Here is a 13923-nt window from a genome sequence, read left to right on the forward strand (position 1 = left end):
CAAAAAACACAAAATGAGGAAAACGCCATGAAACATATCCATATATATTTTATTCTCAATACGGCAAAATACAAAGAATATTCAGGACAGACTCTCATTAGTCACAATTAATACTCACTTCACAAGAATGCTTTAAATTACATAACCTAAGTTTGAAGATCAAACTCAATGAGTACCTTTAATCAAATTGCATCCATCATATATAGTTATCTCTATCAGTTCTTAAAACTAATCCAATTTTAGACTATTGTACATCGCGTATGCTGCTGGTCTCTCGCTTCGGAGACGACTTTTTAGAAAAAAGGATGTTATACAACATACTGTATAAACTGCTACAACTGTTTTGACCTGTAGAGAAATACCTCTGTTTCAAAAAACACGTTGGACCAATTGTAAAAAAAAAGAAAAGAAGGGACACACAGTAAATACACCTCCGTCCATCCATCCATCCCACGAGATGAACGATATACATTTCATGAAAGGTACGCGCCTCCGTATCAAATACGGAGGAGACAAAATATTCACACTCGGATCGAGAGACGATGATTATGTGGCGACCGCGATACTCGGAGACGAAGACGAGCGCCGTAAGAAAATAAAAAAAGGACTGAGAAATAAAAGAAAGTTGATATCCTGCGTCGAGAGACTGGGATGTACTCGGTAACAGCTTGGAAGAAGAAGAGAACATGAAAGAGGGGTGGAGGATGGGGGAGGGGGTAAATGTGCATAAAGTATCTCACAAATGTATTTACAGCATTTTTTTAAATTTTAATAAAAATGTCAACCTGTAGTAGAAATTCACCCTTTAAAGAAATGTTATATTTACAATTTATACATTTGTATTTAAATAGAAACATGCAAGTGTTAACATCTTCCTACTGAATGTAAAATAAAATAAAAAGAGAACTCATCTTACCCTGGATTCTTTCAAGTTAGAACTAATATTAATTACTTACAAGGAAATCTCATGAACAACCCCCCGATACATTTACATCTTCCTCATCTCGTAAAAAGGAACTTTAAAAAAACAAAAAGGCAAAATAGAAAAAGAAATAATTAAGCCAAAAAACAACAAAAAAGGGGCAGAAAAATAAATAACCGCGAATAGCAAACTGTTAAAATTTGATTTTATGCTAATTTCCTTTACATTTGACTAGAAGACCGTGGACCTGTACTCACAAAGTGAACCAGTGTATGAAGACGTAGACCGGGCTCGGACCCCCCAGGAGAAAAGTGGCCTCGGGCTTTAAGTACAAAATGGCTCAAGCCATCTGTGTTTGGTTATAAAAACTGATCTATATACACATATTTACTAAACCAGTACACAAAATTGCAAAAAGCTAAAAAGGCATCGGACACTTGAGTTCAACAGGTTTTCTCACTGAGGCCAACAAAAGAATAAAAGAACCAGGGGTGAAAAAAACATCCCAAAAGAAAAGATTTTTCCACAGAAAAAGATGCTTTTGTTGTTTTTTTGTTGTAAAAATCCTGCATAGATTAAAACAATACCCCCTCTGGCTTTCTCTTGTTCAAGCGCCAGAGGAAATAACAGTATCCCCTCCAACAGTTAAGGCCAGGGAGCCAGTGAATGAAAGAAAATACACAATAAAAAAAAGGTCAAACCGGGGTCCAATATCAACGTTCTGACGGTTGGTGTAAAATGAAGTGATAAAAACGGCAAAGAAAAGTTTCAGAAAGTAACCTGAAACTTTCTGGCACTTTTTTCTTCCTTTCCCCCCAAAACTCAGCCAACAGGAGTTCTCCGTGAGTACTATTGGACCTGGGCTGAAATGTTTCCAGCATGTTTTGAGGAGGAAGTGAGCGTGACAGAAACACAACCACAGATTAAAAAAAGAAAAGAAGCAGTCCTTCATGTCCGTGAACAAAACACCCAAAGTCGTCTGACGTGGCGGGCGCAGCCTCAACGTCTTCATTCAGAAAACCCGCTCGCTCGTCTCCGCCGCCTCGCCGGAGGACTCGTCTACCTTCTCGTAATACAAGCGTGATTCAAATTTAAATAGGAGAAGAAATAAAGTACATACACAAACAAATACTTTGCATCTCATAATCCTTGGTTCAACCCTGTTTTAAAAGAATGCATTTAAAAAAAAAAGTTATACTTCTTTAGGCCAGGAGGGAGAAAAAAGAAAAAAACTTGCTCGGTATATAAATAAAATCTATATTGTGGCCGTTATACTTCTTTTTGTCTTTTTCTCTAAATATATAATGATAGATTTAAAACTCTTTTTTCTATAAATGCAACACTGACGAGCTCGCCTCTCTAAATATCTCATTACGGATCGACTTGCGTTGGTTTGTGCCAAATTCGTGGTCACTGTGAGATGCACTGTGAATAACTGCATTGTGTGTGTGTGGAGATGATCTTCAATACTTAAGACACTCCCTGCTGTTCCTTAGAAAAATACACTCTGAGCAAATAAGAGATGGGTAACACTGAGTGGAAGTCGCTCTTCCTCCGCCGCTACATGTGAACAAACATGTCACATTCTGGAGCTTTTCAAATACAGCAAATCTCTTAGAGAGAACGTTGACCAGAACAATTTGTTTTTATTAAGGCCAAGAGTCTAAAAAAACGCCCTCGCTAGCGCCACCTAGAGGCCGCGGTGCTCATTGCATTGAAACCGGACCACGGTGGTTTTTGAGCAAACTGACCAGCGGGGAGCGAAAATTAATTTTCTTTTTTGTGATTCTGGAAAATAAAATAAAAAATGACACAGGATAGGCCGATAAACATTTATAAATATGCGTGTCAGAAGTATTAATCTGCTGTGCACAGTAGCCCTTCCCAGCTCGTGGGCGTGCTCCGGGAGTTAAGCTCCGGCGCCTCGAGGCGGTCGACGCCATCTTTACTCTAAAGTGAGTCAACGGGACTTAAAAGTGAAAACTGAATGTTCCCAGCTTCCATTCACTGTTAAATATGTTTAAAATGAGTTTTTAAAAAAGAGAGAGGGGGGGGGGGCTGACTGGGATATGACGGGTGGCTGTTTGTCTTCCTGTCGCTCACATACAAGGCACACAAATGATAAAGAGAAACCTTCATTTTAAAGCACCTTTGGTGTTCATGGGAGGTACTTTGGTGAAACAAAGCCAAATAAAAAAAGGTCAAAAAGCCAAAAGTAGCTGAAAAACCCCCAAAAAACCCCGTTGTTAAATGTTTTCGTAGCAAATAGTTCACCCAGCGCTGCCAAATGGATAGAAACGTGGCAAAGACTGTAAGGATGCCGATATATGAAGCTGCTGTTGTTGTTGTTGTTGTTGTTGTTTCTGTGCTGCAGTTTCCGATGTTCCTCCCCCTCGACGGTGTGAGAGACTCTTAAGATTGCTCAGTGTTTTTGGCAAGCTGGTGTAGAAAATGGACACAGTGTTGGAGATATGTCTGGGAAGTTCATCACGTGAAGGTGTGTGTGAGTGAGTGTGAGTGCGAGTGTGTGTGTGGAGGAGCAGAGGTGAACTGTGTGTGTGTGTGTGCATACAGTACATCATTGTATCCGTCTGTGGCGCATGCGTGACTGTCTTTGAGCACATGTTCCTGAACTCAAGAAGCGGCGGTGCGAGTGCGAGTGTGTGTGTGTGTGTGTGTGTGTGTGTGTGTGTGCAGGGGGGGAACGAGTCCTTGCTAGGGGATGAGCTTGGCGTCCAGCCGCAGCCAGTGGAGGCCCTGCCGCGTGTAGTGCACCAGCTCCGTCATGCTGCTGGTGTTGAAGATCAGAGGACCCATCGCCTTGTCCAGCTCCAGGAAGAACTCTGGGAGAAAGAAAAAGACACGGCGAGAGGCGTCACGCAACGACATTGATGAGCTCATCATCATCATCCTCATCCTCGTTTTCGGTTAGCCATTTATCCATAATGCACAGGGGTCATACGCATGGTGACCAATGGGTGTCCAGGACTTTAAAACACATTTACATGAGCAATCTCGGTGTAAACATGAAAAAGTGAGAACATGTTGTATTTAAACTAACAAAGAGGATTCCAGAGCATACAGTTTATAACCGTAAATGACTCAAATGAATGAGACAATAGTTTAGATTAAAAGAATAAACATTGACGTCTTTTCAGTTACGGTGCGTTCACTTGCAACGCGGAGAAAAGAGCGTACGCCGGCTTATATTTAGAGCGTCTTTCTTTTTAAAAGCATATTTATTATTTAAAACTCAGCGTAAATGAAAACATGAATAAAACACATTTTCATGTCCTTTCCTAAACTTTGGAGATTTTTTTCCCCCCAGGACTTTTCCAGGCATGGAAATAACTATTTTAAAATTCCAGGACTTTTCCATGACTTTTCCATGACCGTTCGAACCCTGAAAGGGCGATGCGCTCGTATTTATAGCCTGTATACTGTTCAGCTGGTCAGGAAGTTCCCTTTTCATTGGGCCCCCCACACAAGTATTTTTTGTAATTTTTTTTTTTTATACCTTGAGTTAATTTATTGTCAGCTATTACATTCTTATTTTTTTTATTTTTATGGGTTGCTTTAACTATGTTTTCATCGGTTTTATTTGTTTTCACTATATGTGTGGCACTCAGATTCTTTTAAGGAAGAGTGCGATAAAAATGAAATGCATTATTATTATTATTATTGACCTGCAGGTATGTCACCTTTCTGCTCCTTGGACAGCTGCTCCGCCTGGTCCCAGACCTCGGTGGCGTACAGGAAGTTGGAGGTGACCTGGACGTAGCTGGCGGCCATCTGGTGGATGCGCTGAGGGATGGTGACCGACGAGCTGGCGCTGCTGCTGCTGCTGCTGCTGCTGACCGACGAGTAGCTGCCGGCCGTGCCCGGAGACAGTTTGGGGGACACGGGCGACGACATACCGGCCTTACTGGTGGAGGACACGGGAGAGAGCCGGTTAGGACACGTGTGTGTGTGTGTGTGTGTGAGTGAGTATTTTATTTACCAGTCGATTCCTTGATTTATTTACCAGTAGATTTCTTCATTTGTTTACTAGTACCGGTAGATGTATTTATTTATCAGATTTATCAGTAGATTTTATTTTATTTATTTACCAGTAGATTTATTTATTTACCAGTAGATTTAGTTATGTATTTACATGTAGATTCATTTATTTACTAGTATATTTTTTTATTTATTACCAGATTTAGTTATTTACCAGTAAATGTATTTATTCATTTACCAGTAGATTGTATTTTATTTATTTACCAGTAGATTTATTCATTTACTTACCAGTAGATATATTTACTAGTAGATATAGTTATGTATTTACTAGTTGATTTATTTATTTACCAGTAGATTTATTTATTTACCAGTAGATTTATTCATGTATTTACCAGTAGATTTATTTACCAGTAGATTAATTAATGTATTTAACAGTAGATTATATATATATATTTACCAGTAGATTTATTTACCAGTAGATTTATTTATTTACCAGTAGATTAATTCATGTATTTAACAGTAGATGTATGTATGTATTTACCAGTAGATTTATGTATTTATTTACCAGTCGATTTCTTAACTTTGTGAAACCCTTAAAAGTCAAACATGTTCCGTCTCAAGCTTCAACGCAGGAAGCAGATGTCTCCTTGATGATTACGTTTAAAGGACGTGACTTACTTTCCAATTCCAGGAGAGGGAGCCTGGGTGTTGCTCAGAGAGTTCTGCCAAACAAAATGAAGGAGAAGAACATTATGTACAGAGCAGGTCACACGTACAAAATAATTAACTCCATAACATGGGATTCAAATTGCTTTCTGAACGTTTGCCAAACTTGATTTCAGCTTCCAGGAAACTAAAAGTACCTTTAAGTGTTCAGTGAGTGTTTTGGAGTATTTCAGTGCGCTGTCTTTCCTCAGCTTGAATAACCGCAGGTAGAGCAGCGACTGGCATCGGAGGCTGGGAGGAGGAAGAAAAAAAGGTTCATTTTGATCTGAAACATGCAAATAAAAACCGCAAAGACACGAGATCGGGGGATTGTTTGAATACACAACCGCCCTCCAATCAAATGAGGGCTTTGAGGTGTGCAGGGTTGAAGGCCGAGACGACGCCTCCTCTACGTGAAACACTCCTCTGGTGTCACGGCGGACTCACCAGAGCACCGCTAGCCTCTTGTCGGCGGACATAGCATCTGGGGCCAGGTAGCTTTTTAACTTCATAGTGTATCTGAAGGCACACGGAAAATAATGTTTAGTCCCACCGGGGTCATCACAGGAACATGCATCTTAAGAAAAGTTACATGAAATACACAGTTTAAAAAGAGTCCTCTGCTCCTCTAGCTAACACACATTGAATAATAAGAGAGCCTGGTTATGACACATATTTATTTACTAGTAGATATATTTATCAGTAGATGTATATATTTATTTACCAGTAGAATTGTTTTTGTTTTCTGGTAGATTTATTGATTTATCAGTCGATTTTATTTTATTTATTTACCAGTAGATTTATTTATTTATTTACTACGAGATTTATTTACCAGTAGATTTATTTATTTACTAGTAGATTTAGTTATGTATTTACCAGTAGATTTATTTATTTACTAGATTTAGTTATGTATTTACCAGTAGATTTATTTACTAGTATTTATTTATTCACCAGATTTATTTATTTGTCAGTAGATCTTTATTTATGTATTTACCAGTAGATTTATTTATATATTTACTCGTAGATTTATTTACCAGTAGATTTATTTACCAGATTTATTTATTTATTTACAAGTAGATTTATTTATATATTTACTCGTAGATTTATTTACCAGTAGATTTATTTATTTATTTACAAGTAGATTTATTTATATATTTACTGGTAGATATATTTTCCAGTATGTTTATTTATTTACGAGTAGATTTAGTTATGTATTTACCAGTAGATTTATTTACGAGTAGATTTATTTATTTGTCAGATCTTTACTTATGTATTTACCAATAGATTTATTTATATATTTACTCGTATTTATTTACCAGATGTATTTATTTACCAGTATTTATTTATCTATTTACTAGTAGATTTATTTACCAGATTTATTTATTTATTTACTAGTAGATTTATTTATATATTTACTGGTAGATATATTTTCCAGTATGTTTATTTACTTACTAGTAGATTTTGTTATGTATTTATCAGTAGATGTATTTATTTACCAGTAGATTTATTTTCTAGTAGATTTAGTTGTGTATTTACCAGTCGATTTATTTATTGACAGAACCAGGAACTTCATCTTTATAATTCCAAATGTTAGTCTCTCGTCAGAACCTGCCGCCTACATTACCCACGATGCAACTCGGTTCATTTGCATGCGTGTGTGTGTGTGTGTGTGTGTGTGTGTGTGTGTGTGATGTTGGTGAAGTAGCCTCACACCGCGAGCCACAAGCAGAGGCGAGCATCCGGCGACATAGTGCACTCGCGTCTCTCTCCACATCCCAGAGGTCGCTTTTCATATTCAAACTATTGGGTCTCGCGCCACACGACCGACTCAAGTGACATCACGGGAGGCGGTTCTCCCGCCCGGGAGGTGCGACCGGACGTCGATGCGCGCGTCCTTACTTGATGAGCTCCACCGTCTCGGCGTACATGGGGAAGGGAGACTTGGCTTCTTGGGCGCTCTTCTCCAGAGCGTTGCCGCATTCGATGAACGACACCACGGCGTCCAGGTAGTACACGGCCTTCTCGAAGCGGTCCAGCTGGAAGAAGAGGGGCGGGGCCACAACGATGACGTCACCGAGTTAGCGAGCGGATACCGGTCCAACGGGGCTCGGCAGTGCACATGTAAATACTGCTCACACCAATACAATAAACTTTCAATAACAACTCAATTATTTACACGTTGGCATTTAAATGGAATGTATAACATTTATAAATGTTGACTAATGAACTGGAGCGTGGGTTAATTAATGTTACACGCATTCCAGATACACTATAGAGCAATTAAAAGCATATCCATTATCATAATAATAGCACAGGTCTTTATTTTGAAGAAAAGAAACATATTTTGTGCGTAGTTCTCATCAATATGCGTGGGATCAGTTGTATTAATTAGTTTGCTTGTCTTAAGTTATTTTTTCTTAAATTACAAAAAACAATTCAATGTAAAACAATGAGTGGAAATAATAAGCAACCAGGTCAGGAGCCTCAGGTCACATCTAGGGGAGGAAATTTACATATTTTTTAGGGGGCAGTTTTTGCTCACCGACTGAACTCCAGGAGCATTTAAAAATAAATTGGGGCACTTTTTGAAACTTGTGAAATAACAATTAACGTTTGTTAAAAACAAATATATATATATATTCAGACTCACAGTAAATGTCAACAATAAGACTTTTAGGCATTTATCTACAGATTTAAAGTATTTTCTTAGATCGCATTCAATTTAATTATTCCTTTGTGTTAATTTATTGCTATTACATTTTTTAAACTACTATTACCAAATGGAACTTATTTCTTTGTTTTTTTTATTAAATTAAATTATATTTATTGATTTGTTTACAGATGGGACAGACGGAACAAAGAACAAAAACAAAAAACGCTATTAAATTATCGAAATTATGGGGCATTTGTTGCCCCTCTCCTCGTGATATCAGGGGCAAAAAATACTTTTTAGGGTCAGTTTTGCCCGTTGCCCTGGTGTATTTCTGACCCTGGTCAGATCTATGGTAAGTCACCGATACCCGTCCAGCACCTAAATAGTCACGTGATCATTTGTCAGCGACCTGTTCCCAAACCGTTTAAAATATATTTAATACATGATTTTTTAACCATACTGCTCGATACTGAGCACCGTGAAAGAAGGACGTGTCCGAGGTAAATACAATCCACTCTATATAATCATATAAATGTGTTTTAAATGCAACGGCGTTGCCTCGTCGAGCATTAATCTCCACGAGGAACTTGCCAGGATGCCGTCAGGCGTTAAGAAGCTTCCAGCGCTCCTCTCGCCGCTTTGCATGCGTCGGCTGACACGGCAGCGTCTCCATTACACATGTAAATAGGCGTGAAGCTGGAGCTCTTACCAGGGCGTCTGCATTGTGTTTCAGCTTCTTGGCCTCTTGTAAGTAGTGATCAGCCGAATGGACCCTGAAACAACATCACGAACAGGTCAAACGGATTGAATTACGTCTATAATCCAGCATACAGTATATATAAACATAGGTATTAAACCACTAAACAGACAGACCCCTAAGAGGCAAGCCGACGTTCTCTTTACCTCTGAGATTCCCAACAGGTAGCCTTTAAAATGGAAATGTACGTCATCTCCCCTGCATGCAGGCACATCTATGGACGCCCTCCACAGCCTCCTGCAGCTTTCTGCATCAAAGGCAACCCTAGATCCGCCACAGCAGTGCTCTCTGCGTACCCTGCTGAGGGGTTATCCACAGTGGAAAGAGCTCCCCTTACCTGTCCTCAAACACCAGCTTGGATCTCTGAGACTTGGAGCCATCCGTGGAGAGCGGCGGCACCGCCAGCTGGTTATCGCAGCCCTTTGAGGATTTCTCCTGCAGAGACGGCGAGAGGGAAGAAAGATTCAGGGAAGGAGAAGAAGAAAGAAAAAACAGGGGTGCCTGGTGTTTGAAGTGGAGGATGAGTGGGAAAAAAATGGAGAAAAGGGCGAAATCGAGGGCGTCTGGAGGAATGTGTTGACCTCTATGGATGTTTGGGCATATAGACATATAGACCGACAGAGTGTGTTCTCTCCACTAAACAGGCTTCGATATTTAAGTTCCACCGGGGGGGAAATGCACAGTTGGCAAACGTGATGAAAGATTGCACTTTCAAAGTTTATTTTCAATACATGAGTGTAAATATGATTTGAGAGATGTTTGTAAGTTCACGGTACAAAAGGCTAAAAAAGGGATTAAAAGAAGATGTATTTCTGTTGTCGGAGTCCAATTCTGGAACAATGTTGAAATGGATGTAAGAATGGTGAACTCCTTTTTGGTTTTCAAGGGAATTATTTATAAAACAATTCTTGAGAGTCATAAATGTGATTAAAAATGTATTTATATGGAAGATGTATGTGGTAGTATATATAAATATATTTTGTTTTTTATTTTGTTTGTTGTTTTTCTTTATTTTATATACATTTTCTGATTTATTTTGATTTCAATTTAGAATAGGAATTTATAAGCATTTTTTCACTTCTACCTATACCTTTTCAGTCTTTCTCTTTTGTATATTATATAGAATAATATTGTATTGTATTTGATTGACTGAATAAAATACACAAACAAACAAAGATTGCACTTTCCCTTCCCAGTAGATCCTTTGCTCACCTTGCCGTCGCGCGTGCCGCGCCCCTTGTCCTCTCCTTTCCGGTGCTTGGAGGTGGAGTTGCCCTTGGTGCTGTGGCTTCCCTCCTTCCCACTTCCTGTGCCGCTGGACAACGAGGTGGAGGACTGGCTGACCGTCCGCTTTCGACTCGGATGCTCTTGCTTGGGCGTCCGCTGAAGACCCGAAATGGACGGAGAGGGGACCGGCTCCTCCTTCTTCTCCATCGACCTCTTCGACCTGATGGGATGAGAATCCACATTGTTTATTATTATTTTTTAAATGGACCAGCAGTACCTTCCTCCACATCGCAAACATATTAACACAAAAAAAATGCGATATCAACATTACGATCATCGCCCTGATGTCATTATTATGAGAGTAGGAGTGGCTTAAAGAGACGATAATGTAATCAAGATATTTCACTGAGACTTTACAACTAGAGATTACAGGTTTTTCTTTTGTGAATTATAGGAAGATTTAAAAAGAAGCTGTAAATAAATGACGTACTACTGTGCGGTGTTTTATAGTCTGAAAGATAATGTTGAGGAAAAGAAAGGATACTCACTCTTTACTGCTGTTTTTATGGTGAGACGCGGACTTCTCCTCGAGCTTGCAACGCTTGATCTCTGGCTTCGTGCCATCTTCATCGTTCTAAAGACACACAAAGGTCGCAGGAAATTAAAAGACATGTTCAAGGATTTATTGTGTGTGTGCCTCTGGAGGAAGGGATTTCATGACGAAGAACTGTGCACTTGAACTCAGCGCAACCTCCAGCCAACGCTCAGTGGTTCCCCAACTCACGGCGACACCCAATCAGAGCACCGAGATTCAAAGTCTCTTTGGTAGCGTCACAGATATGACGACGCCAAATAAAACCAAAATGGAACGATCATTATCTCCCTGAGGAGTACAAATGAATAAAAACATCAAAATAAAAAGCAGGTTTTATTTTAATCTATATGTTGTTTCGTCATTTAACTTTTAGGCCGTTTTCAGACCTTCTGTTTGTTGCATTTGTGCCTCTTTAGAGACAAATGTGATACAATTGCAACTCAATTTGAAGACATTGTTAAAGAGCAGGCCAAAAGTTGTATAAAAAGTAAGCCAGCCGTTCTCTCATTGGTCAGGAATGTGTCCTGTGGAGATTAGCCTCAAAACGCTTCCTCTCATCATGCCAAGGGCGGCTGTAGCTCAGTGGGGCAAGGGGGTCGTCCTGCAACCCCAAGGTCGTCGGTTCGATCCCCGCTCTTCCCATTAGTTGCAAGTCGACGTGACCATGAGCAAGGCACTGAACCCCCAGCGTTGGAGGCACTGGTCCAGGCGAGCGAGGCGTGAACACCACCACCCCGACTCTTTTCACAAGCGAGAAATACATGTTGAGACCGATCCAAACGACGTTTGCTCCCGAACCTTGTGTTTCCTCTTGGCCTTAATGGAGCCCTTCTCCGAGCTCTGTTTGATGAAGTCTTTGCTGTCCCGGTCTAGAGAGTCGTCCCTCTCCACTTTTATCTCCGCAGGCTCCTTGTAGGGCCGCCCCGGGATCCTCGACAGCAAGCTGAGATCTACGGGAAACGGGAGAGGGAGGGACGGGTTTAATTTGGTCCGAGGAAAAGAAAAAGGCGTCAGGGGTTCAGCACAAGTGCACGGAATACGGAGAGAGGCCGCGTGCGGCTCGGACTGACCGATCTTCACGAGTAAAACCTGGTGCTGGGGCTGCCTCGTGGGGTAGCGCTCCTCAGGGTCACTGAGGGGCGACAGCAGCTCTTTTTCCTCCATTGGAGAAAACACGCACACGGGGGTCCTGATGCTCTCCGTGTACTTGGGCGTCTGCGACGACGACGGGATGCTGTCGTTCCCCTCGGAGTCCGACGACGACGAGTCCGTGTCGACGAACTCCCGAGACTTCTGCGAGGTCTTGGTGGGCGCCTTGGCTTTGCGTTTATCCGCCGTGGTGACGGCGGCCGCGGTCGGCCTCGGAGAGGATTTGGGTTCTTTTTTGATGCTGGGCTTGCGGGAGCCCTTGGTGGCGGCTTTGGGCCGATGGGGAGGGATCTCCGGCGCCGGCTCGCTCTCCACCCTCAGCCCGCCCTTGGGCTCCTCCACCACCGGGGGCTTCTCGGACTTTTTGGGCTGTTTTTTACCCATGCTCCGCCGCGGGTTTGCGCCGCCCTCGCTCTGGGCGGGGGATTTCTGCCGGCCGCGGCCGCCCTCCGCCCCCTTCTGCGCCGCCCGGAGGTCCCTGCTCGGGGTGGGCGCCGCCGAGTCTTTTGAGCCCCCTCCCTGGCTACTGTAGCCGCGTCCGGAGCCGTTGTCCCGGCCCTCTTTCTTGCACTTGGTCGGAACATTGTCCACCGGAGACGCCGGAGAGAACTGCTTGGCCTTCTTGAACCAGTTGTCCAGCTGCCACTTGTTGGCCATCGGTTGTTCGGGCTGAAGGGGAGCAGGAGAACACGCGGGTGAGACTGAGTATGAAACCCAGGAAACAGAAGAATGAACAGATGATGCCATCGATCTTAAGTACGGATGTTCAGAGAGCCGCCTGAGTCCCTTTGCTCAGAGCTCCCGGTTACCTCGGGAGAGGCGGGCCGCGGCGGCTCGTTGGCCTCGCTGTCCGTGGTGCTGCTCTCGCTCTCGCTGTCGGAGCCCGAGCTGCTCTCCGAGCCGCTGTGGCTGCTGGAGTCGTCCCTCGACTGCTCCGCTCCTTCACTGTTATTGCTGTCGGGGGAAACGTGTGGCATGGCATTATAGCGTGTGCAAAAGGAGGACTTTAAAATCAAGTGTTCAATATGCTGATCTCTGGAAAAAATGGATGGCAACACTTAAAAAGCTGAGGATTATCCTTAACCACGACACACAGATTAGATCTCCCCCCCCCCCCCCAGACGGCTCCATAATTGATTTATCAGCTGTACTTGTGCCTCACAATGCAGTTATTGTCACCGCCAACGCCCTCTGTTGGTTTTGTGAAAAGGTGTGGACACCTTAATGTGTGCAAAGGTTGAGGCCCCGCCCCCGTAAACACACAGGTGTCGTGGTTTACCTTGCCGACGTGTTCCTGGAGGCATTCTTTGCAGAGTCCTGTTCTCCGTCGCTGTCCTCGCTGCTGCTGAGCTTCAGGTCGTCTTCCAGGACCCTGAGACGGAGGAGCGGTTTCATTACAGCGTGAGGTCATCTACGCATGGCCGGATACTTCATGTTTGCCACCTCGTCATAACTCTTTGTTGTCTAAACAATAACATGTGGAAGACTATAAACATAAGCTCACAACTAGAGAAGATGAGTACTTACGTGGGCTGGTCTTCGCACACTTTGGACTGGTGGCTGCTCGAGCTCTTGGACGAACTACCTCGCTCTTAAAAACACAAACAAAACTCATGAGCAATAAGCAATAAGCATATTTATATTCATATTTATTGTATATTGAGTCTGAAATGAAAATGTGTGGCACTCACTGTGCCCGCTTGGAAAAGGGTGAGAGTCCTGAAAAGAAGAAGAAGGGAAGACAGTCTAAATTATTTTCACAAAAACAAAAGATTTGCTCGTTTTAACGAATCAAATGACAAAATAAACGAATCAATTTGAAATGAAACTCCTCGAGTTATTATGATGTTTATCAGCACTTTGATTCTTAGAAGGTTAAAACAAACTTTCGTTAGTTTCAACATCAGATATTTAAA

The 13923-nt window shown here is 42.0% G+C and overlaps 1 protein-coding gene across 10 annotated transcripts in view; it reads right to left on the reverse strand.

The window, feature by feature from the left end:
• Positions 1–30: 30 nt before the first annotated feature.
• aff4 (AF4/FMR2 family, member 4) overlaps positions 31–13923 on the reverse strand; it is a 32642-nt gene continuing 18749 nt past the window's right edge. For 8 of the 10 annotated variants that reach the window (XM_056442866.1, XM_056442860.1, XM_056442828.1 and 5 more), the window contains 16 exons: positions 13699–13726; positions 13535–13598; positions 13287–13379; positions 12817–12961; positions 11929–12676; positions 11657–11808; positions 10812–10897; positions 10249–10483; positions 9374–9471; positions 8989–9052; positions 7526–7662; positions 6074–6145; positions 5785–5878; positions 5600–5643; positions 4609–4847; positions 31–3765 (listed from right to left, as the gene is read on the reverse strand). In XM_056442866.1, the coding sequence (XP_056298841.1) occupies positions 3638–3765; positions 4609–4847; positions 5600–5643; positions 5785–5878; positions 6074–6145; positions 7526–7662; positions 8989–9052; positions 9374–9471; positions 10249–10483; positions 10812–10897; positions 11657–11808; positions 11929–12676; positions 12817–12961; positions 13287–13379; positions 13535–13598; positions 13699–13726 (2427 nt within the window). In that variant the 3' untranslated portion in view covers positions 31–3637. The remainder of the gene's footprint in view (positions 3766–4608; positions 4848–5599; positions 5644–5784; positions 5879–6073; positions 6146–7525; positions 7663–8988; positions 9053–9373; positions 9472–10248; positions 10484–10811; positions 10898–11656; positions 11809–11928; positions 12677–12816; positions 12962–13286; positions 13380–13534; positions 13599–13698; positions 13727–13923) is intronic. The other 2 variants (XM_056442834.1, XM_056442892.1) reach the window with 1 other exon arrangement.

This window comes from Pseudoliparis swirei, chromosome 3, assembly GCF_029220125.1.
Source record: "Pseudoliparis swirei isolate HS2019 ecotype Mariana Trench chromosome 3, NWPU_hadal_v1, whole genome shotgun sequence".
In the NCBI taxonomy this organism is placed as follows: Eukaryota; Metazoa; Chordata; class Actinopteri; order Perciformes; family Liparidae; genus Pseudoliparis; species Pseudoliparis swirei.